The sequence below is a fragment of the Tamandua tetradactyla genome, chromosome 16 (genome assembly GCF_023851605.1).
Source record: "Tamandua tetradactyla isolate mTamTet1 chromosome 16, mTamTet1.pri, whole genome shotgun sequence".
In the NCBI taxonomy this organism is placed as follows: domain Eukaryota; kingdom Metazoa; phylum Chordata; class Mammalia; order Pilosa; family Myrmecophagidae; genus Tamandua; species Tamandua tetradactyla.
The window spans coordinates 75,311,765-75,336,491 of NC_135342.1; the positions used below are offsets into that span (position 1 = coordinate 75,311,765).

The 24,727-nt window shown below is 42.9% G+C and overlaps 1 protein-coding gene across 1 annotated transcript in view; it reads right to left on the reverse strand.

Moving 5' to 3' along the window:
• The window catches only part of CDYL2 (chromodomain Y like 2), a 182,852-nt gene that overhangs the window by 26,270 nt on the left and 131,855 nt on the right, over positions 1–24,727 (reverse strand). The window contains exon 3 of the mRNA XM_077133104.1: positions 4,724–4,941. Coding sequence (XP_076989219.1) covers positions 4,724–4,941 — 218 coding nt within the window. The remainder of the gene's footprint in view (positions 1–4,723; positions 4,942–24,727) is intronic.

Here is a 24,727-nt window from a genome sequence, read left to right on the forward strand (position 1 = left end):
AAAATAACTGTCAAACACAAATTTCACATCCAGAGTGAGAGTCAGCTGAGCCAGGAAGGAGGACAGGCTGCTCCAGGTAGAGGGATGTACAAAGGGCCTGGGGCAGGTGTGAGCACACAGGGAAGCCAGCTGACAAGGAGTAGGGTGAGGTGTGATGACGGATGAGGCTGGAGAGGCGCAGGGGCAACTGTGCAGGCCTCACAAGTCACACTGAGAACGTGGATTCTTCACCAAAAGCAGTGGGGAGCCGCTGACATGTCTGAAGCCGGGGTTGGGGGGGGTGAGTGATCAGCTCTGCATTTTGCCTGCTCTGTGGAGAAGGGACATGTATTACAGGGAAGGAAACGTGAAAGTGGGCAGGCCTGTCAGCAAGTTATTGCAGCAGTCCAGACAAAGCAGTCTACTAGTCTGGACTATAATGGTGGAAACAGAAGTGAACACACTCAAGGAATCGTCAAGAATTAAAGTTAATAGCCACGGGATGGCTGGCATCACAGGCATGACTGGGAGGGGGTGAAATATGACTCTGGCAGGTCTTGTGCATCCTGGTGGATGTGATGGTCCCAGGGCTGAGGGTGGGAGCACGGAGAAAACCAGGACGTGACAGTCCACGGGCTGAGGGCGGGAGCATGGAGAAAACCAGGATGTGACAGTCCACGGGCTGAGGGCGGGAGCACGGAGAAAACCAGGACGTGACAGTCCATGGGCTGAGGGAGGGAGCACGGAGAAAACCAGGACGTGACAGTCCACGGGCTGAGGGTGGGAGCACGGAGAAAACCAGGATTGAGCGAGGGCTGGTGACCCCAGTCTAGCTTTAATCACAAAGTTTATGCAATCTATTTTGCTGGTTTTTTCTTTAAAGGATATTAGCATTAATCTTCTGGTTCTCTGCCATGTTCCAGACAGGAGAAATAAGACCACACATCCACTAGCCTCAGTAAAACCTGGGAGGCCAACCCAACCACTGTCAAACAAACAACTAGAAAAATATCACCTTTACTTTCCTCCATTAACAAGAAGGCTGGGTCTGCTGGTGGCCACTCAATCACCTGTTTCGTCAAAAACAAGAAAAGGAACGGGTACTGAACCCTCCTGCTTGCCTGGGACTCTACAGACCTCTCTGCAGACATTATCTCTAATCCCATAAAGAAGAAATTACACGATTTTTAAAAATGAAAATGCTTGGGGGTGGTGGCGACAGTGGCTCAGTGGTAGAATTCTCACCTGCCATGTCACGGACCTGGGTTCAATTCCGGGTGACTGCCCATGCAAAGAAAAAAAAAAAGAAAAAGAGAACCCTCAGACAGGCAAAGCAACTTCTCAAGGTCACAGAAGTCATAAACTAATGGAGGCAGAATTCAAACTCAGGTCTACTGAACTCCAAAATCTGCCTTCCTTCTCTAGCACTGCCTCTTTATTTCAGTGGAATCTTTACTGGGAAATACTTTATCCAATCAGTCCACTCACCCACACAGCTGATCCACTTTGGTGGTTGAGATAGCTTAAAGCACTGAATTGCTCTTTTTTCCTTCTGTTTTCCTCCTGTTGCCTTCAGACACTGATTAGAAATGGAACACCTAACTAACCTGCCCATGGCTCGGGGGGTGGGGGTGAGAATCTGTGCATCTTAAATCAACTTAAATCAGCATTAATCTTCTGGTTCTCTGCCATGTTCCAGACAGGAGAAATAAGACCACACATCCACTAGCCTCAGTAAAACCTGGGAGGCCAACCCAACCACTGTCAAACAAACAACTAGAAAAATATCACCTTTACTTTCCTCCATTAACAAGAAGGCTGGGTCTGCTGGTGGCCACTCAATCACCTGTTTCGTCAAAAACAAGAAAAGGAACGGGTACTGAACCCTCCTGCTTGCCTGGGACTCTACAGACCTCTCTGCAGACATTATCTCTAATCCCATAAAGAAGAAATTACACGATTTTTAAAAATGAAAATGCTTGGGGGTGGTGGCGACAGTGGCTCAGTGGTAGAATTCTCACCTGCCATGTCACGGACCTGGGTTCAATTCCGGGTGACTGCCCATGCAAAGAAAAAAAAAAAGAAAAAGAGAACCCTCAGACAGGCAAAGCAACTTCTCAAGGTCACAGAAGTCATAAACTAATGGAGGCAGAATTCAAACTCAGGTCTACTGAACTCCAAAATCTGCCTTCCTTCTCTAGCACTGCCTCTTTATTTCAGTGGAATCTTTACTGGGAAATACTTTATCCAATCAGTCCACTCACCCACACAGCTGATCCACTTTGGTGGTTGAGATAGCTTAAAGCACTGAATTGCTCTTTTTTCCTTCTGTTTTCCTCCTGTTGCCTTCAGACACTGATTAGAAATGGAACACCTAACTAACCTGCCCATGGCTCGGGGGGTGGGGGTGAGAATCTGTGCATCTTAAATCAACTGCACCCAATACATTTCCTGTGATGAGTAGGCAAGAGTCGACATTCAAAGTTGCTCTAAAGAGACAAAGTATACTAGGAGAATTCATGTTTTTTCCATGCATTGAAGGAAAAGGCTGAGCCTTTTAAAAGTATCCTTTTAAAAGGAGTCAGGCAGAAAATGTTCAAGAATTGGTCTCGTGCTGGTGTTTTATGATGTGTTTAAAATAACAAGGTTCTCAGGCATATGGACGTGTGAAGAGCAGCATCTTGGGTAAACTCCAGGCTCTGGACATCTCTGAATCCGAGAGCCACCCACAGCCAAGAACCCCAAGGCAGTGCCCAGAGGGTGGAGGAGGGAGAGGCCCCAACACACCAGCTCACCGGAGGGACAAGCAACACTGCCTCCTGGGCCTCCGGGGTGCCATGAGAACTGCCAGGGGCAGCCTACAGACCCCAGGCTGGGGGGGTGATGATTCCTTGACCATGTCCTCTGAAACTCCTGTGGTTAACCCTCTGTGTTTCCACTGCTACTATGGCAAATGAAGTGCAGGGCATTGCAGGGTCAGAAAAAGGGGGTATGGAGGCAACTCTGCAATGGCTCAGGAACTGGACCAGTGCAAGGGACAAAAAGGGTGGGCTGAAGCAGTGATGGCCCCCGCCCTCGGGAGATTTACCCCCCGTCAAGCTGGGTGAACCAAAGTTTGCTCATCTTTAAATGGGGTCATAATGACCCCTACCTGGTAGGATGAAGTGAGATAAATAGAAAAGCACAGAGGGTCACTGATAGCTGGCACATCATTATTTTTGCCACTTAGAACTCCATTGTCCTCTCCCAGGCCTGACTAGTTGGGCACAATGACTTAGATGAGTGTTTTCCAACATCTCAACCATCAAGAATCCCCTCATTGCTCCCTCCTGTATATCTCATATTTTGAGTGATGGTTTCTACCTCACTGCATTAAATTATCATTTACTTCTCTGTTTTATTCACCTAAGACATAAATGCGATTCACATTTAAAAAGTAACATCGACTTCGTCAAAATTAAAAATGTTTCTGCTTCAAAGGACACTATCATGAAAATAAAAAGACAACATATATTATAGGAGAAAATACTGCAAATCATGAACTCATGAGGGTCGTGCATTCGTAATATTTAAAGAACTCAAAATCAATCATAAAAAAAAACCCAACTGAAAAATGGGCAAAGGATTCAAATAGACATTTTTCCAAAGAAGCTATACAAAGGGCCCAAAAGCACATGAAATAATACTCGACATCATTAGTCATTAGGTCAAAGCAAATTAAAATCAAGAGATAAGGCATTACATTCATTAAAATGGCTAGAATTAAAAAAGGGCGGATAATAACAAGTGTTGGCGAGAATGGAGAAACTGGAACCCTCACACTCAGGGCTGGAGGGAAGGTGAAATGGTACAGCCCCTGTGGAAACATTTTGCCAGTTTCCCACAAAAGCTAAACATAGAGTTATTACATGATCTAGAAATTCCACAACTAAGCATACATCCAAGAACACTGAAAACTAGAGATCATGCAAAAACTTTGCAGACAAAGTCCATAGCAGTGTTATACATAACAGTCAAGAAATGCCCACCAACTGATGAAGTCATAGGCAAGATGTGGTCTATCTGTACACTGGAATATTATCCAGCTGTGAAAAAGAGTGAACCACTGAAACAGCTACGATAAGGATGAACCTTGAAAACATCAGGCAAAGCGAAAGAAGCCAAACACAAAAACCACACATGTGCCAGTTAAGTGAAATGTCCAGAGTAGGGAAATCCATAGAGACAGAAAGCAAACATTAGTGGTTTCTAGGAGTGGGATGGAGGGGAAATGGGGAGTAACTACTAATGGATCAGGGGTTTCTTTGCAGGGTGATGAAGCTATTCTGGATTGGACAGTGGCAGTGGTTGTGCAATCTTGTGAATGTTCTAAAACCTACTCAATTGCACACTCTGAAAGGGTGAAGTTTATGGTATGGGAATTATACCTCAATAAAACCAAAATGCAATGCAAATGAACCAAGTAAATAAAATTCCATCTAAAGCAAAGAAATTTGGCACACTATTCACAGTGCAGCTTAGCTGGAGAAGCCCCGGTTCTGTGCCCATATTCAACTCAACGAAGCTCCCTGCACCCCAAGTCTTCCCTCATCTGCAAACGGGGTGATACTGTTACCTTGCCATGAAGGGCCAACGGAATAATGCACCTACACTGATTAGCAAACTGCCCATCCTGCGGGCTATTTCCACCGGCTCCCTGTTCAGAATAGGAGCTCCCCTCCCCCAGCGGCCCCTCCCCTCCTACCTCGGGGGTCAGGGCGTTGTTGTCCGAGGTCTGGCTGGACAGCAGGATGTGTGTGAACCCCTCTTCCTTCCGCACGACAATGTCTCGAAACCTACAGTTGCTCTCGTTCTGGCGGACGCTGTACCTGAGTCTCTTGTCAAAGACGTAGTCCTTCTCCGTCTCCAGCTTCCTTTTCGTGGGGCTGGGCAGGCTCAGTCCCCCGTGGGCCAGAGCGGAGCCTTCCAAAATCAGACAGACACAGTGAGACAGGACACGGCAGCATGCGCATACAGCGGGGTCACAGAGGGTTCGCTTTTCAACTGAAAGGAGCAAATGGGGCTGGGAGGAGTGCCCTTGGATCTGGGGTGGAGAAGCTTCTGGGGCTCAGCTGCCACAGGCCCACATTCAGTAGGGGCTGTGGAGGGCTCTGGGAAGACCCAGTGTCATCCTTGCTTCTCCCGTCCCACGTCTCTGCCCGCGAGCACCCAGCTTCCACCTGGATTTCTTTAACCATAGGACCTGCTGGCCACCCAACAAGGCAGCCCTTCCACTGAGCACATCTATGTGGACAGGAAATTATTAGCAATAACAGAAGCTGACTGTGTTCAGTCTGTGTTGGGGGCTAAACACCGCCCTGCAACACTACGTGTGTATTATCCTGTTTAATGAGGACCACGGCTTTGGGTCCCCCAGAGCCTCTCTGGCAGCTGCCCTGAGATGGGGTCACAGAGTAGACTAAAGAAGAAAACTTGGTTTGATCATGTCAGATGATGCAGAAAAAGCATCTGACAAAATCCAACACCCATTCCTGATAAAAACTCTCAGCAAAATAAGAATAGAGGGCAACTTGATTAAAAGCACCTACAAAAACCCTACAGCTAATATCATAATGGTGAGAAACTGGACACTTTCTCCCCAGACCAGAACAAGGCAAGGATCTTCTCTCTCACCACTCCTATTTAACGTCATATTGGAAGTCCTAGCTGACATAAGGCATGGAAAGGAAATAAAAGGTATACAGAAGCAGGTAAGGAAGAAATAAAAGGGTCTTTGTTTACAGGTGACATGATCTACAAAAAAAATTACACAGAATCACAAAAAATAAAAACACTCCTTCAGCCACTAAACAAATATAGCAGCATCACAAGACACAGGGTAAATCTGCAAGAGAAACGCTTTCCTAAATACCAGCTATGAACAATACCGTTTTAAATTTGAAAAATAACACTATTTACAGTAGCATTCCAAAAATGAAATAGTCAGGCATACATCTAACAAAATATGTACCAATATCTATATACAGAAAACAATAAAACTCTTATGAAAGAAATCAAAGATCTGAACAAATGGAAAGTGATTCTGTGTGTTCATGGACTGAAAGACTCAATATTGTTATGATATCAATTCTTCCTATATTGATCTTTAGATCCAATGCAATCCCAATAAAAATCCCAGCAAGCTATTTTGCAGATGTTGGCAAAATGATTCTTTAAGTCCATGCCGATCTGGGTTCAATTCCTGGTGATTGGCCATGTTAAAAAAAAAAAAAATTCTGAAGTTACTTAGAAAGATGAAAAACCTAGAATAGCCAGCAAAATATTAAACAAAAAATACAGAGAGGACTTTCACTACCCAATTTTTTTCACACTTTCTAATTTTAAGACTTACTATAATTTTACAGTATCAAAACAGTGTGGTATTGGTGAAAGAACAGATACACAGATCAATAGAACAGAGAACCCAGAAATAGACACACATAAACCTTTTTGACCAAGGGGCAAAGGCAATTCAAATGAGTCTTTTCAATAAAGGGTGCTGGAAAAACTGAATGCCCATATGCAAAAATTGAACCCAGGTACTGACCCTAAACCTACTTCCCTAAAATTAACTCAAAATGAATCACAGACTCAAATATAAAATGCAAAACTACAAAATCTAGGATAAAACAGGAGAACCATCTAAGTGACCTTGGGTTTGGCAATAAGTTTTTATACACAACCCCAAAAACAGGATCTATGAAGAAAAAAATTGGTATAAGTTGGACTTCATTAAAATTTAAAACTCTACAAAAACACTGTTATGAGAATGAAAAGACAAGCCACAGAGGGGAACAAATATTTGTAAAACGAATCATTAATCAAGACCCTATATTCAGAATATACAAAGAAGTGTTAAAACACAACAATAGAAAACAAACAAGCCAATTAAAAAATGGGGAAAAGATGTGAACAGACACCTCACCAAAGAAGAGCTACAGATGGCAAAGAAACATATGAAAAGATGCTCAACATCATAAGTCATTAGGGAAATGCAAATTAAAGCCACAACAAGATACCACTATAAACATTTAAAAATGGCTAAATTCCATGATACCCATTGCTGGTGAGACTCAAAGCAACAGAAATGTCACTCATTGCTGGCAGAAATAAAAACGGTCCAGCCACTTCAGAAGATAGTTTGGCAGTTTCTTACAAAGCTAAACATAGTCATACCATATGATCCAGAAATCATGTTTCCAATTATTTACTCAAATGATGTGAAAATATATCTTCACAAAAATCTGCATGTGAATGCTTACAGCAGCTTTATCCATAATCACCAAAAACTGGAAGCAACCAGGGTATCCCTAACCAGTGACTGGATAAGCAAACTGCAATACATCCATAGCATGGAATATTCCTCAGTAATAAAAAGAAATGAGCTATCAAACCACAAAAACACATCATGGAAACTTAAATACCTATTACTAAGTGAAAGAAGCCAGGCTGAAAAGGATATAGAGTATATTATTGCAATTATAAGACATTCTGGAAAAGGCAAAAGTACAGAAACAGTAAAAAGTTCAGTGGCTGCTGGGGTCTGGGGTGGAAGGAATAGAAGGCTGAGGTGGGGTGCAGGGGATTTTTTAAGGTGGTGAAACTACTCTATATGATACTGTATTGGTGAATATGAGATATTAAGCATTTGCCAAAACCCACAGAAGCTTTGCCAAAACCCGCAGAACTATTCAGCACAAGGTATAAACCTAAATGTATGCAAAACTTTTAAATAATCATTTAGGTGGCCAGGGGATTCCAGGATTGAATGTGACAAAGCACTATAACCTCACTACAAATGTATGAAATAACCACACTGAAGGGAAAGTGCTGACCTACGTAACTTTGGAAATGAGTGGAGTTAGTAAATCTAAAGGTCAAAGAAGCTGTACACAAGCCTATAGGTGAACAATTCTGATTCTGTAACACGTGAATACTGGAAGTGAACAACTGAAAGGACAGCGGATTGGTTAGGGATCAGGTTTCTCACCACTGCGGATGGAGTTTACAGACAAGCAAGGGGAAGAGGCTAAAATGATCCAAGTGGTGATGGGTTTGAGTTGAGGTATCAGTATAAACTCATGTTTAGCTTAAAAAGAATACAAATGGCTACACTCAGAATTCATTAGTTAAGTGTAAATATACAAGTTAGGGCACACATGTCCTTATCCTTGCTTAGTCAGCTGAGAGGGCCTAGAAGCAATGATATCTAGGGCACGACACACCAGAACCCTGACCGTGGGCTATAATTCCATTCTCCAATAGAAGAACATAAACTAAATGAAAGGGGGAAAAAGGAGCTGACTAATGTAATGATGTAAGACAGTCTTTCAATGGAATAAAAGAAAGGCTAAAGATAAAAACCATTGTACACATACAATGTGTATTCTACTGTATTCTAGTTGATAGATTTGTTTCTCACAGGGGTACAAACAATTTAGAAATGACTAGGTTTGAACAAATCCATGAATAAATTGTAGATAATATGAGACAGATTTCTCACTGTCAAAGAAAAAAAGTTATAAATAAGCTAAAGGGAAGGCTAGAATGAACCCTGTGGGAGTGGATTTGAGTCTGAGACATTAGTATAAACTCATGCTTATTTCAACATAGAGCTAGCTATGGAAATAAATACAGACATGCGCAAACGTGGGTTAGTGTACACATATATTTCCTAGCTCTTTCCTTTGAGAAAGCTGAGAAGCAGTGACATACCACTAGCAAACAACCCACTCAGCACCCATTTCTTGGTTTCTAAATACCATTCTCCAATATTAAGAAACCAGGGCTCTCTGGAGAAATGCCTGACTCTAGGGCTGAGGCAGAAAATATGCCAAATGAGCCTGGAGTACCATTTAGTCTCAGAAAATAAGAAAGTGCTAAGAAAAATATATAGAAGGGCATGTCAAAAGGACACGAATCATCCTGAAAGAGCCTTCAATGGCCAAAGCTAGAAAATCTGAGCAACACAATAAATGATGGTAGTATTGGATTATAACCCACAATATAAAATAAGTATCTACGAGTTCAATGTTATGAATGAATAATGGAACAAATAACTTGATGAGACAAATCTTTCCTGAACAATTATTCCAAATAACTTATACAGATGCTCCGCCTTCCTATGCCAGCTCCCCACTCCTCACGTGTGGGGTATGCATATAGTTTCCTTCCAAGGCTGCAGGACGGAAGGGGGTGGGAGAGTGGCCTGACAGCGGAGAAACCTGACATACTCGACTTCAGCCAGGAGACACAGGTCAACCGTAAACATGGTAGTATACAGCCCTGATACAGTGCGATGAAAATGGTAATTTGCCTGTTTGCTCTTCCTTCCCAAATCCCATAACCCCAGTTTAATTACAAGAAAAACATCAGATAAATCCCAATTGAGGGACAAAATAGCTGGCCAGTATCTTGAAACTGCCAAGGTCATCAAAAACAAGGCAAGATGGAGGAACGGTTACAGCCAAGGAGATATAACAAATAATTATAATGTGGTGTCCTGGATGGGACTTGGGACAGAAGAAAAGGTATTAGGTAAAAACAAAGGAACTCTGAATCAAGTATGGGTTTTAGTTAAAATAATATTATCAGTATTGGTCCAGCAATTATAAAAAATGTACCAAACAAATGTAAGACACTATTAATAGCAGAAATTGGGTATGGGGTGAATGGGAACTCTCCGGAATATTTTTTAAATTTTTCTGTAAATCAAAAACTATTCCAAGGGGTGCATGGGTGGTTCAGTGGTAGAATGCTCGCCTTCCATGCAGAGGACCTGGGATTGATTCCTGGAAAACTGTTTCAAAGAATAGATTTTAAAATAATCCATTTCCCAAATGATTCTGACAGGCAGGCAGGTTTGAGAACCCAGAACGATGGCTCCTACGCTTGTCCGTGCCTCAGGATCACCTGGAGAACCGTCACAACGGAGCCTGCTGGGCTCACCCCACATGCAGTTACTGTGGCTCCAGGGGTCATACTTTGAGAACCAGGCACTAGATGACCCAGGGATTCATCTGTCTCCAGGTATCTCTCTGATGGCAAGGTGTGCAGTTTCCCTCAAGCCCCCTGCAGAAAAATAGGTGTTGTTCTCTACTCATGCTTTGACAAAGATCAAACGATTCTACTGAATGCCACTATTTCTACTGGGAGTGTGGGAGGTCACTGCCCAGGCAAGATGGCACCGCATCAGCTCCAAAATGCAATGATGCAGGAAGGGAAGCTGCAGGTAAGGACCCAGGTGCTAAGCACTTTTAGGCACCTTCATTGAACTTTAGGCAGGGTTGGAAAGAATGGAGGAACACGGAACCCAACGAGAAGCCTGCAACTCTCCCTCACCCACCCCCAAGGCCAAGCCTGCCCCCTCCTTAGGAAAATTACTGTGTGGACAGAGTGGATAAGCCCCATTTTCTTGTCCTTAGAGAGCAGATCAAGAGGCTCAAATAAGATAAAATATTTAAAGAAATCAGTATATAGTAAGTAGTGAGTAGAGGTGGTTCTGATTTGTCTAATCATTACAGCCTGGCTGAACACGAAGTTATTCTAATAATATTTTCTGTGTGAGTCAGACACTGTAAGTTTCTTGAAGTCAAGGCCACTGTAGCCATCACTGCCCAGCCTAGCCGGTCAGCCTCAGGGTGGATGTAGACTCTCCGTGACCACTGGGGGCCTCAGGGTCTTGAGAAGAGGCTACAGGCAGGGCCAGGAGTGTGAGGGGAGCTCTCCTGCAGACAGGTCACCACGGGCAGCAGTGACCACTGGGGGCCTCAGGGTCTCGAGAAGAGGCTCTAGGTAGGGCCAGGAGTGTGTGAGGGGAGCTCTCCAGCAGACAGGTCCCCATGGGCAACAGTGAGCAGCAGCTCCATCGAGGCCACCGTCACCAGGGCCACAGGCAAAGGACGTGCCTTTGTAAGCCCACAGCTCCCCTGATGCCTCCTCATTTTGTACTTTTCCATGTGGTTCTGGAAACCAGACAAAATGATTCAATGAACTCTGGAAAATAAACATGAGTATCTAATCAAAAGATTTGGTATGAAGACCTCAGAACCTTCAGCTCCCTGGAACGGCTTCCTAACTGGAGCTGGCCACATCTTCCTCAGCCGCCTTGGCAGATGCAGGCCATGTTCCTGCTCCAGGCATCATCAAATGAGGAGAGTTGCTGTCACTGGGCATCGGCGAGAAGTTAGAAGATCAGAGCTTGCGTGCATGGATGCTTTCAGGAGCTGGGCAAGGTTTGAACAAAATCCTCCTGGTTCCTGCTACCCAGCTGAGTCAATCATGAGAAGGAAGGATTACCTTTTTTGAGATATGTCATCTCTAAGTCCCTCGACGGTTGTGCGAGACTGCCACTGGTCTGGGTTTGAGTCCAGCTGTCTCGCATTTTATTCTTTCATTTGAACTCTAATTATTTATCACCCAGGATGGCCTAGCTCCTCTACAAGGTGATGGGGATTCAACAAAAAGGTAGATAAATCAGGTCCCTGTCCTCACGGAGCTCATTTTGGGTGGGAGATGACGAGTTAACCATAAACGATAACCTAGACCAACTGCAGACTGGAAAATGACAGAGATGTGTAAGAGTAATTGTGGACAGGGTTCCTGAATTCCAAGCCCACGGCCTTGCCACTGGAGTGCAGGGTGAGGCAACCTCCAAAGGAACCAGGGCTCTGAGAGCCAGCATCTGACCCAATAAAGCTAGTTAAACCATTTGAGGAAAAAAGACCTATTTATTCTCTGTACAGCTGCTGGTGCCACATCTCTGATGGTGACTGGGAAAAACACATTACTAGACCAAAAAGGAAGCAGCACCTTCCTTCACAGCAAGTGCAGCTGCCTTGTGCTACATTTCTCAATGTAAGTGGCTGAAAACAGGCCCTCCTAGATGCACAAAGCTGCCCTCAAGGCTCACCCCTTCTGGGGACATCGTGCCTCCTGAGAGATGGGCAGGCTGGCTGGGAAGGCACCATGGGAGGTAGAACATGCCAGAAGCATGAGATTTGGGCTCTGCAGCCAGACAATGTGGAAATCGAGCTCTGCATTTGCAAGTTGGGAGAAGCTGGGAAGCCACATGAGCTCTTGCACATTGGGCTCTTTGTTTATAATTCAGGTTTTTAAAAAACCTCCTTTCTAGGGTTGTTCTGAGCTGATTCAGTCAAAGAACTGAAATGGGTTTATCAAAGTGTCCAGCACATTCCAGGCACTTCACAACACTGGCTGAAGGATGCCGAGTCCTCAAAAAAAGAGGAATTAACCAGCGGGACCTCCAGCCATGTCTCCTTCTACTCCCAACCCTCATCTTTCTCTCCGAGCCCAGGGTGCAGACCCAGGCTAAGAGCTGGTCCATTCCAGGCAGAGAAGACCCAACCACCCCGCTGAGCCCACAGCCATGGGGAAATCCATGACCGGGGCGGGGCTCCGTGCACCGCACACAGAGCCGGTCATCTAACCCCACAACTCCTTACCCTGGCTGCATGGCCAGGCAACTCACCAACCACTGGCCCCAGTGACCCCTTATGAAATGGGGGGAAATGACCCTCCTCACAGAAGTGCTGCAAAGTAGAGGAAATGATGCACATGGTGTTTCTGGGACATGGGAGACACCCCCTCCATACATACACATACACATTACTTTCCCTCCTTCTGTTCTCTTCAAGCTTTCCCATGTTCCTTCCTTGAAAGTAAAAAGGAGTATTTCCTATTAAAAGGTTCTATATAGTCACACGTCAATACATCCCCTCTGCCCTAAACACACAGAAATGACGGATAAAATACAAAATGCAATGACATGAAGCTGGGCTCGCTAACAAGAAAACCATCTCTGAGCATTTGGTTGATGCTCATTGATGATGATGGAAAGCAGCAGGGGGGCTGGGAGCAGGCAGTGGGGGGTGGAAAGGGGGCTCTTCAAGGGAAACCTGACCAAAGGATTCCACGCAGCCCAGCAGAGCGAGCCAGGTTCGAGGCTTGGAGCTGGAGGATGGAGCAAGGTCCCTCCCTCTCATGCAGGCAGAGCAAATTTAGCAAAAACAAGTCCTGCTGCCCACGGCTAACACTCTATTGGGAGCTCTGGGACAGACGAAAGCAACACAAAATTAGTAGAGAGAAAGGAAGAGTGAAAAAGTAAAAATAACTTTCCTCTCAAAATGAACTTGCAAACCAAAATTCCAAAACATGAACACACCCAATACTTAAAAACTGGACAACAAAAATCAACACTGAAGCATGAATTACTCCAAATAAAATAAAACTATGGACTACAATGAAAAGCATAATTATAATACTAATTGTTTCATCACTTGTAACAAAGGCATTAGGGAAAACGGTGTCAGTGTGTGGGGAGAGTGTGTGGGAACTCTATTTTCCACAGGATTTTTCTGTAAACCTACACTATTCTAATAAAAATTGAATTTTAAAAAAGTCATAAGAAAAATGAAAGTTCAAACAACACTGAGATACCATTTTACCCACAAACTTGGCAAAATTTTAAATCTTGACAATACACTGCTGGAGATGCTGTGGGAAGACTCACAATTGAGGGGGAAATGCAAAATGGTACACCTGCTATGGAAGGGGATTTGGGATCATCTGACGGAATAGTTCATGCATATACTCTTCAACCCAGCCTCCAGCAATTTCAAAACATAGAAACATAAGTTCAATCTTTGCAACATTAACAAAAATTGCTAAATACTGCATTCTACCCAAATGTCCAAGCATAGATTGGTGGAATAAAACAAGGTGCATCTATGCAATGGAATATTGGGCAGCTATAAAAAGAATGAGAATGAACTCTATGATCTGATATGGAATGACTCCTGAAATATATTTTTAAATGAAAATGGGCAATATACAAAAGTAATCTACCTTTCCTATAAGAAAGAAGAAGAAATAAATATGCCAATTTTTGCAAAAAGAAACTCAGGAAGAATCAAGCAGAAAACAATGGGTTTCTGACAAATGATGGGAAGAGAGAAGAGAGGGGAAAGAATGAGGAAGGAGTGGTACTTCTCTGAGTAGGCTTTTTTTAATTTTGATTTTTGGAAGGACATTAAGCATGTTCAAATATTAAATAAAATCAACAAGGATGGAAGAAAAAAGCTAAAACTGAATGGGAACAGAAATAAATGAATCTAATCATATTTCAAATTAATCACATCACCACACTGGAGGGGAAGGGGACTAATACAAATAATTTTTCGATGTAATATACCATGATGGAAAGTGTTCGGTGTCACGTGGGCTAAGTTATGATGTCTGGTTCTCTGAGCAAACATGCAGCTACATGCTGTTGTGGAGGTATTTCATAGCTGTGACTCGCATCTACAATCAACTGACTTTTTCGTAAAAGCGATTACCTCCACAATACAAGGCAGGACTCCTCCAATCTGTGGGAGGTCTTAAAAGCAAAGAACTGAGGCCCAAAAACGATGATGCAATGTAGACTCAAGACACTAACAACTATTACTGGAATTTCCAGGCTGCTGACTTCCCCTAAGAAATTCAGACTCAAGACTTCTACATCACTCTCATCGGAATTTCCAGCCTCTGGCCTGCCCTAAAGAATTTGGACTTTCCAGACCCCACAACTGTGTGAGCCAATCCCTTAAAATAAATCTCTTCATACACATTCATATATATATATATATATATATATATATATATATATATATATGAATTCTGAAGGTTCTGATTCCTGTAAGAATCCTGACCAATACATATAACTTCAAATGGATCATGAACTCTTCTTACTAGATTTGTTTTTTATAGCAATAAGGGTTTAATAATACTCAATTTATCTGATCAGTATTCTAGTTTTGAGAAAATGAGTTAATGTATGATGTTACAGAGAGACAGAATTCCCTTATGGAAGGTATTCAAGTTTGCTAGCTGCTGGAATGCAATATATCAGAAACAACAGCTTTCAAAAAGGGGAATTTATTAAGTTTCAAGTTCACAGTTTTAAGGCTATAAAAATTTCCAAATTAAAGCAAGTCTATAAAAACGTCCAAACTAAGGTACCAAAAAAGAGGTTACCTTCACTTAAGAAAGGCCAATGAAATTCGGGGTTTCTCTCTCAGCTAGAAGGGCACATGGCGATGTCTGCTTGCTTTCTCTATAGGTTTCTTGTTTCATGAAGCTCCCCTGGGGGTGTTTTCCTTCTTCATCTCCAAAGGTCTCTCTGACTACCTGGACTCTTTCAGCTCTAAAACTTTTTCCAAAATGGTTCCCTCTTAAAGGGCTTAAAGCAAACCCCACCTTGAATGGGTAGAGACACATTTCCATAGAAATCATCTAATCAAAAGTTACCACCTACAACTGAGTGGGTCACATCTCCGTGGAAACCATCAAAAACCTCCACCCAGCAATAGCGAATGAGGATTAAAGGACATAGCTTTTCTAGGGTACATGACAGATTCAAACTAGCACAGAAGGGGAACGCAAGGAAGAATCCTGTGGGCTCTAGTAGAATTGGAGGTATCAGTAAGGACTCACTGTTTTTTTAATTTTCTAAAAAAAAATTATCTAGTGGACATTATTAGAACAATCAACAAAAATGGGATAGGGACTATAGATTAATATTATATCAATGTTAAATTTCTTGAGTTTTATAACTTTTATTCTTTTAATATGTTAAATTGAGAATAACCTTATCCTTATAAAGTAGTACTGAAGTAAACATATTCAATCTACACTCATATGTTTTAGAAAAAGAGTTTTTATATAATTTGTATTATAATTTGCATGTAAGTTGTGAGTGTGTGTATTCGTAGATAAAGAGAGAATAGCAAAATGTTAAAAATTGGTGAGTATGAAAGGGTTTCTCTACAATGTTTTCTTTAAATTTGAAGTTTTTTCAAGGTCAACTGTTAAACACATTAAGAAATACATTCTGTAAATAATAATCAAATAAAACCCCCAAAAAAGATAACCCAAGGAAAAGAATATTTGAAGACATAATAGCTGAATATTTTCCAGAACTAAAAACAAAGACGAGTTGTTAGTTTGAAAGAACACTCTTGAGTACTAAGCAAAATAAACAGACAAATGACAATGAAACTTCAGAGTACTGCAGGTGAAGAGAACATTTTAAACACTATCAGAGAGAGAAAAATAAGATTATCAGAAAAGACTGAAAAAGATAAATTACTATCATCCAAGTGCTGAAAGAAAATAAGTATCAACTGAGAATTTAATACCCAGTCAAAATAGCTATTAAAGGAGCATATAAGAGGATATTTTCATACATAAAAACACCAAGAGAGTTTATCAACCATAGATCCTAAAAGAATTATTAAGAGAAACTTTAGCAAGCCAAAAAGTTAATTCAGAGGAAGGCATGGGAGAAAAGAAACAAAGATGATAAAATATACATTTCTGCAAATTTAATTATTGGCTATAAAATAATAACCTGCTTAATGAAGTATTCAACAGCATTGGATGCAGACAATAATAACAAGATGTGGAAAGGATAGTGTTCAATGAGAAGTTAAAGGTAGTTAGGGTTTTCCTTGCTACAGTCATCAGGAAGACATCATGTAAGGAAAAAATTACACTTAACCCTGTACTCTAAAACTTAAGAATACAAATAAAATCTATAGCTACCTTCCAAGTCAGCCCAGAAAAAGGGAATATATAAAATTTATCAATCTAATAAAAAGGATGAAAAGGAGAGGAAAAGGGAGTGAAAGAGGGGGGCAGAAGAAAAGATGATAGATAAATAAAATAAAATAGGAGAAACAGTTCAAATATATCAACAACCACAATATCTGTGAACAGATTAAACATACATGAAAAGATAGAAATGATAAGATTGGATAAAAGAATAAAGGAACCCAGGTGTGTGGAAGATTCCCTAGGGAGAGACTCTTAAAGATAGAAAAAGGCAGCTCACTTTTCTATCCGAGCGAACGACGGAAGGAGACCTGCCTTATCCACAAAGAAATGATTCCAGGGGAGTAAAGAAATGATACACAGCTGTCTACGTGCAGCAAAAAAAGGGAGTGTCAGGCAATGTACTGTAGTTTGCAAGACACAAAGAGAAATAGGTACCTCTTTTATGAAAGCTAAAGAGGAGCTGCCCTGGGACTGGGTGAGATGTCTAGGAGGGCAGAAGATGAAAAAACATTGGGGTGGGGTTGGGGGTTCAGAGGAGAGGACAGACGAGGGACAGACCACAGAGAGCTTCAACCGTGCTCCATCAGTTTTCAGAGAACCCAGCCACTACAGGCAGGGTTCATGTTCTCTACCAATAACATGCCTAACCCCAGGACTAACTTTGGACAGGGAGGGAGTAAAGAAAGTTTAAACAGGACACCAAAGTATGCTATCTCCAATTGAGAGATGCATGACTGGTGCTGGTCCCACACTCACACGGTCATTCTAGAGCCTAGGGCAGCTCTTGGAATCACCAAGGGCAGCTGGGCTAGGGGCGAGCTACACCTAGAATGTTCTGAAATGGAAGTTTCCAGTGTCAGTTCATCATCTGTCTCAAAGTCCTTCCCCTCAACTGTTCACTATAACGCAATAATAGTTTATTGAGGGCTTGCTACATGATTGACACAGCTCACCTCATTCAATCCTCACAATCACCCTGTAAAGATGCTGTTTTTATACCCACTTTACAGATGAGAAAGACAAAATTCAAAGTCATACCTCTAGGATGTGTGCCAGGAAATGGTTTAAACTAAAGCATACTAACTGAAGCATCAAGACTTTGAAACCCAACTTTGTACTTCCTCAAGCTGCTGGGAGTCAGGGTCCTCCTGAATGTACCCATGTGCTCAATGGTGTTGGCTCTGAAGGATGTTCTACTCTTCTTCATAAGTCTTTACTGAACAAGGCAGGAAAGAAAAATCTTGCTGCAGCATCTTCTATGCCATCGCCTGTCAACCTACAACAATGTGTGCTCCTTGAGGACAATTCAGAGATCTGGTCATCTTCATGTCCACAGAACTGGGCACAGTACTTAAGAGACGCCATATGCTCAATACGTCATTTGTCAAGAGAACAAACAAGCGAATAAACCAAGGAAGGGGTTACCACATCGCCCCATTATCGCCAACTTCATAATAAACTCTCCTGGTGTTGGACCCCTTAAACCATGTTCACTTCACTCCGATTGTGAAGCCTTCATGTGTTGGCCACACTTCCAGACCTTCTTCTTAGTCTTGTGCACGGCAACAGTTTTATGAAGTCTCGTGGATCTCGCACCTAGATGACAGATTCATCCTTATTCACATCTGGCTGTTATCACAAAAACAGAGTGAGATCTCACCTCCAAGGATGAGAGAAACAGGGTGAGTGCTATGAATTTCCTTTCCCCTGCGAAGAAAATAGTAGCACCTTTGTGCGGTTTGAGTCATGAGAACACAGAAGGGAGAAATCTGTCCCCTGAAAGCCCTTCCTTGCTGTCTCTACCTGCTGAAAGTCTTCCCATCCTTCTAAACGCAGCTCCAGTGCTAAGTGCTGCTCTGGAAAGTCTCCAGAGCCAGTACATCCGTCTTCTTGTGGCTGTTTGTACATCCTTCTTTTGTAGCCCTCAGCACCTCTTCTTCCATTCATTCAGCAGATAATGAGTGCATGTCCACCGAAGGCTTGGCACCTGAGAGGCAGTGACGGGAAAAACCGTATCTGAGCCCTGTACTCTAGGAGCTCACAGTCTGGTCCACTGCCACCCAACAGAACATCCTGCGATGGTGAAAATGCTCTTTATCTGCACTGCCCAAGACAGCAGCCAGTAGCCACATACGGCTATTTGGAATTTAATTTTGTTTGCTTTTAACTAATTAAAATTTAACTTTAATCACATGTGGATAGTAGCTACCATATTGGACAGTGCAAGTAATTATGCTGTAGTATAATTATCTTGCATGTCTGGCTCCTTACTTTCAGATGGAAAGTTTCTCAAAGGCAGAGGCTTTCTCACTCATTCCTTTATCTTCAGAACCACTGGAGCTTCAAACAGGGTAGGAGGCTTGGTAAATGCTTGTTGAGTAAATGAATGAATGAATAAGTGCTAGATGTATTACAGAGACTCTAAAGAAGTTCCTTTCTCTTGACCGTAAGAGACCGTTTAAGTGAAAGGCCAGAAAGCAGGATAAGGAGATTGCTGTAACAGCTACTGGTCTCATGAAAAGACACCACACCAGGCATTTTCCTCCCTGTGCATTTACCTAGGAGCAGTTCAGAGTCGAGGATTTTCTACTGCAAACCATGGCAGAGGGCTGGGTGGAGAGAGGGGTTCAGACAAACAAAAGAGAAGAATCATCAGTTCCACCGCTGAGTAAAACCCGCACTTTTTGGCTACAGGGTTGGGTTTTCCAGCTGCAGTTCTTAGAAAAGAAAGTGATAGTTCTTTTGCACGGCCACCATTTCCTGATATGTGGTTGACTCACAAGAGAACTGGAAAGTGCTGTGGACTTTTCCATGGGTGGGATGGAAGGAGAGGTACGAGGGTCTAATATTGAAGTGTCAAGGTCTTTTTTCTGTCTTGCCATGAAGGAGATGACATGCAGCCATCAGACTCAGCAGTTCAGGACAGCAGCTTCTCTCATTAAGAGGGAATCAGAGGTTGACAATCTCTCAAAAAGGGGAAGGATGATGACGATGCTGGGAAAACCCACAGATCACTGCACCCACTCAGGTCATGAGAGTTCATGACCTAACGCCAATATGCACCACCTCTGCACCCTGAAATGTCGATACCTGTGCAGTTCTCTCACTCCGTTTGCTGACCCAGCCCTGATCATCTTCATGCACAGAAATCCGGATCTTGGGGCCTGGAGTCACAGCAAAGCTGAAACTCATGGGTACATTAAAAAATACATATTACAGCCATGGTAGCCATCATCTACCTGATAAAATCCATACACTGTGAATTTTAAGAAAGTTTAGGCTCCAAGATTACTTAGGATTGCTGGGAGTGATGATTACCATCTTATGATGCTTACTGTCAGATGTCCAAATGTTTTAAGCAGCAGATCAATATTCAAAAGGCAAGATAATCTGATTAAAAGGAATTTTTACTACAGGTCAAACTGTATCTCCTACATTAAAACTCTCCAAGACCACTGTGACTCTCAGCACTATTATGAAAGATTTCTGTTCCATGACAAAATATTCTATGAGGTCTTCAAAGGATAAAGTGACTTAGCTTAAGTTTTTTTAATCAACTTTTCTTGCCACCCTTCGGCTCGAGACCTTGCATGCCTCTACCTTCTGGCTTCATCCTATTTTCCAACATTAACTCCCATCCCTCCCTGTTAAGCAGCCTAATTTCCAGGACTATTTAAGGTTCTCTGAAACTTTCTGCACGTTCCTGCCTCTGGGCCTTTGCTTCAGCTGTTCTTTTGGCCTGAATGCCCTTTCTGCTCACTTTCAAACATTGAGTGCTCCTCACGCCACCTGCAGTGCTTCTCTTCCTAGCAGCCATTTCTTCCTCCCCAAGTTTCTTGGAAATTCCCTGTCCCCAGTGCTCCCATGGCCATCTGTCCAGGTCCTTCTTGGGCTCTCTGCACACTCAGCTTTGCGGTAGGGTCATCTCAATTAGCTCAATTAGCTTCAAGTTCTTTGGAAGAGGAAGCCACTCATCTCTACATTTCTAGTTCACACAGCACACAATGGTGGCAAAACAAATGCCTCTTCAGCTGAACTATAGGGAAAAAATTATCTCAAAGGATAAACAAAATGTTTTCCAATAGATGAATTCTTCCCAGAACACACCACCCATCAAGAAGCAGAACAGTGGCCGTTAAGAGCATATATCCAGAGCCAGATCAACTGGGTCTGAATCCAAGAGCAGAATCCTACCAAGCTATAGACTATATGCAAGTTCTGTAACATCTGCATATTTAGTTTCCTTATCTGTAAAGTGGGGAGAGTAGGAGACACTGCCTTCTAAGAGTGAGTTACTACATACAGAGTGCTAAGAACGGGACATAGCTCAATAAATGCCAGCTACTTTGACATGTTAGGGAAATGGCCGATTTATTCATCTGCTTTCTTCCCTAGACTGTGAACATCTTGTCTCATTCACCAATTATATTCTCAGAACAAGGCCCACCGTGCCCCATGTATAGGTACACAGTACCTGGCCTGTGACTGTACCACAGTAAGTGCTTGACGAAGAAAGGATAAAGGTAGTTTACTGATGATGCCCGAGGTTGATGATGCATATTTTCTAGGAATTTTCTTAATATGATTCCTGCTTTCCAGAACATTCTTCACTCTCTTTTTTGCCTGACAACTCATACACATCCTTCACGTCTGTTTCGGTTTACTAGAGCTCATGAAATGCAATATACTAGAAATGAGTTGGCTTTTACAATGGGGATTTATTCATTTACAAATTTACAATTCTTAGGCTGTGAAAATGTCCAACTCAAGGCATGAATAGGGTGATACCTGAACTCTGAAGACAAGCAGCTGGCATCCAGGACACCCCTGTCACATGGGGAGGCACATGGCCAGCATCGGCTGGTCCTTCACTTGTGGGTTTTGTTACTTTCAGCTTCTGATTCCAGCGGCTTCCTCTCTGAGCTCCTGTGGGTCCTCTCCTAGCTTCCCTGGGGCTTTCCTCTATGAGCATCTCCTAAATTCATCTCTTTTAAAGGACTCCAGCAAAAGGATTTAAGACCCACCTTGGGGCGACTCCTCAATTGAAAAAACCTCATCAAAAGGTCCCACCCACAACAGGTTTGCACCCATAGGAATGGATTAAAAGAACATGGTCTTTTCTGGGGTACAGAACAGCTTCAAGACATCATAAGGTCTCACATTAGATGCTGCTTCCACCCAAGGTGATTTCTCTAGTCTCCCAATTTCAGCAGTTTCCACAGTCATGGAGAACGTCCCCCAAGCCATTCATGCATGGCCCTGTCATGGTCTGCTGCAACATCTGGCTCTTTCCTCAGTTTTTCCCACAACAGCGTGAGTTAAATGAGGACACAGATTGTCTCTTACACGTGGCTGTATCCTCAGCATCCGACACAGTGCCCAACCACACGCAGTTGCTCAGTGAACCTTGGATCAACTGTTTTTCTTTCACCACAAAGTGCTCGACTTGCTGGAAGGAAAGTCAGGCCAGCAATAGGGCATCTTGTTGAAACTCTGGGAACTGGCCACTTGGCACAGATCTACTCTCCACCAATTTTCATAAGTGGGAGAGAGTCAATTACGAGACTAAAGAGGGAAACGGCTGTCAGAAGTATACATATATTACAAAAGAAGAAACAGTAAACTTGGAGAGCGGAACTGCCAACTCAGAGGTATTGTCACCAAGACAGAAAATAGGAAAACTCAGGACTCTGACTTTCACAGAGGAAGGTAGAACAGGGCTCAGTCGTGCTGCTACCCAGTGGTGGGCCTTTTGAATTTACCTTGCTGGTTTACATAAACAGAATGAAAATTAATGTCCTTGCATCACTAAAAAAGCAGCAGGGTCTAGTGGGGACAGGGTGAGAAAGCACATCTTTTGAATAAAGCAGAAGGTTCTGTAAGTAGCACAATCTAACCAAGGACAGGGAGAGCAATTAATATTTACGAGGACAGACGGTGTGCCAGGACCTGTTATTTAATTCTCTGGGGCAGTGATTCTTATTCCCATACTACAGTGCAGAAAAAACAAGGCTCAATCAGCTGGCAAAACTTGCTTGGAGCCCCTCACTAAGTAGAAGGGTGGTTTGGATCTGAACTCACAGACCTTCTGTCTCTAGCCTGTGCTAGCTTTTTCCATTTTCTTCCTCGCCATGCCACCTCTCCAGTTTACAGCAATTTTAAAGGAGAAATCATAAAATCCTTTCTCACACCAGGACTTCTATTAAAAAGTCCATAGATTTCATGGTGTGTATAACCTCAGAGCAGTCATAAATTCTATAAATTAGGCATTTTCTCTTCCATAGAGAAGGACTGTATGAACCAGGGAAAGTGCAACCCAAATGAAATGCACTCTGCTGGAAAGGACACATGATACCTTTGATGGAGGGTGAGGGGGTGGGGAGCCCAGGTGTTTAATTAAGAGCGGGCGTGAGTGTGTGACTATTGGAAGGGGAAGGCAGCGAACAAGGCTGCCACGGCAGACAGCGAAACAACTGTCAGACAAGACAAGTGAAAGGGAATCCTTTAGCTGCTGTTAAGAGCCCTGACAAAACATTAGCTGGCAATGACATATTATCAAGAGCAGAGAGCGCAACGTGAGAACACAAGACAACACAAGGTGGGCGGGGAAGGCTGAGACAAGCGACGGGACTCATTGACAGATGTTCGGAGGATTTACAGTGTTGGGGAGGTCTGGAGGGGGGTGGTCCCCACCTGAGGACCCACATTTTATAGGAGGAAAAGCCTCTCACCTTTGCTTTCACCCATTTGTTCACTCACCCACTCGTTCTGCAGCTATTGCTTAAGCACCTACTATGTGTGAGACATGGCAGGTGTTGGAGATCCAGCTGAGATCAGGGAGAGGTTGTCCTTGTCTTGCGGAGCTTATGGTTTTGGGTGTGGACTATATGAACCATCAGGTCACGATCATGACAGAGGAAAGGGCCTTAAATGAAAAAATGTGCTTCTTTGAGAGCAAAGGAAAATGTAGGATGACGTAGACTGGTGGTCAGGAGAGGCTTCCCAGGGGGAGACATGAAGGAGGACCAGTTGTGAACTAGTTAAGAAGGGGCTGGCAGGGGAGGAGATGTCCCAGGCAGAGGGAACAGCACACACAGAACAAGGAGGGAGGGGAGCAGGAATGGAACACAGGGCAGGGACAGACCAGCCAGGCTTTGCAGGCCTGGGGACCTGCTTTCCCACATGGCAAAGCCCTGGTCTTCCTCAGCCCCTTCCAGAAAAACTCCCAAACACCCTCTTCCTGTAGGCTCCATCCATCTAGTTCTTAAGCCAATCTTGACTGAGCAGGGAACTCACCAGAGCCTCAGCCTCTCCTGCAGGTCTAGGATTGGGTGGGCCGCCATATTCTTTAAGGCTGGCCCTGTGCACCCACGGCCGCTTCTTGGCTCTATGTCCTTGTACAGCTGTCATTGCCTCCCACCATCCATGCCTTTTTCCCGGATCACTCAGCATCTCCTAACAGATTTCATTTAGGCACTGCCTCCTCCAACATTCCCTCCTCTCCCAACTCCTTCAAGCTAGCTTAGGGGCCCCTGTTTATAGCGCCCACAAATCTCTATCATAGTATAAGATACTGGAATTATTTTTCTAAAATATATTCTTATAGGAATAAAAAAAAGATGATGTAATAGAACCTAACCAGAGAGGACTATTTTAGGAATTGATAAAGGTATCAATTAAAATAAGTGGGTTAAGGATATTCAATAAAAGTAACTGGGGCAAATGACTATCGACTTATAATGAAAGAAAGTTAGTGCCCTCTGACACATCACATACATGTACATATACCTGTATAAAATAAAACTATAAAGACAAAACAAAAGTTATTCTTAGGGTAAAGGAAGGACTTTCTAATCATAAATCAAAACACAGACTGTATTACAGAAAAAGTGGAATGATTTAACTGTATACAAATCTAAAACTTCTCAAGTAAAACATGATCATGCATACCACAGATTACATGATAGTCCAAAGAGGGAAAAAACATGACTTAATAACAGAAAAATCTGACTGCCCTTACCTTAAACCAGGGATCATTCATAGATAAGGAGACAGACTTCATGTGCTTCATGATGTGATACAAACAGCATCG